Source organism: Penaeus monodon, chromosome 22 (assembly GCF_015228065.2).
Source record: "Penaeus monodon isolate SGIC_2016 chromosome 22, NSTDA_Pmon_1, whole genome shotgun sequence".
Taxonomy (NCBI): Eukaryota; Metazoa; Arthropoda; class Malacostraca; order Decapoda; family Penaeidae; genus Penaeus; species Penaeus monodon.
The window spans coordinates 38,185,078-38,185,633 of record NC_051407.1 but is presented as its reverse complement, the minus strand read 5'-3'; the positions used below and the strand labels follow the sequence as shown (position 1 = coordinate 38,185,633).

Sequence of the window (556 nt, the reverse complement as noted above, 5' to 3'; positions counted from 1 at the left end):
ATTATATGTCCTAAGATTTGCACATGTATATAAGCAATGTAATGTATAATGTTAAACAGTTGTATATATTCCAGTAACAGTATTGGAACAAGAACTGAAAGACTGGAACAGTCATACTTCTCATCACCCCAGTATTGTCATTCCTTTTCTTACCCTTAAGATTTGCTATTGCAGGTTTGTACTGTTCCTTTGTTTTGCAAAAAAGTACTTGAAGCATCTGTACTGTGATCATATTTTTCATGTACAATTTGACAAACTATTTATGTAGTCAAATGGATTTTTGTTCTCATTAATTTCAGCCTTTTGAATAGCACAAGAGCAAATGCAGCGGAAATTTCAGCATGCAGAATTCTTCAGAAGAATCTTGTTCTCCTCATCAAGTAAGGATGATTTTGTTTACCAAACAATTTGCAAAATATTAATCCACAATTTCCTTTTTAAGACTAGCAACAAGTACCAACAGCCAGCTTCCTTTTTAAATATAGCCTTTTCCCCTAATACCTCCATCGGGTGCCAGACTACAGCATGGGAATTTGACTATGACACACCCTGAGAC

The 556-nt window shown here is 34.7% G+C and overlaps 1 protein-coding gene across 1 annotated transcript in view; it reads left to right on the top strand.

The window, feature by feature from the left end:
- Positions 1-380, top strand: part of LOC119587431 — a gene marked incomplete at its 3' end in the record, with an annotated part of 28,805 nt that extends 28,425 nt beyond the window's left edge. Inside the window, 2 exon segments of the mRNA XM_037936162.1 lie at positions 75-174; positions 300-380. Coding sequence (XP_037792090.1) covers positions 75-174; positions 300-380 — 181 coding nt within the window.
- Between the last annotated feature and the right edge of the window lie 176 nt (positions 381-556).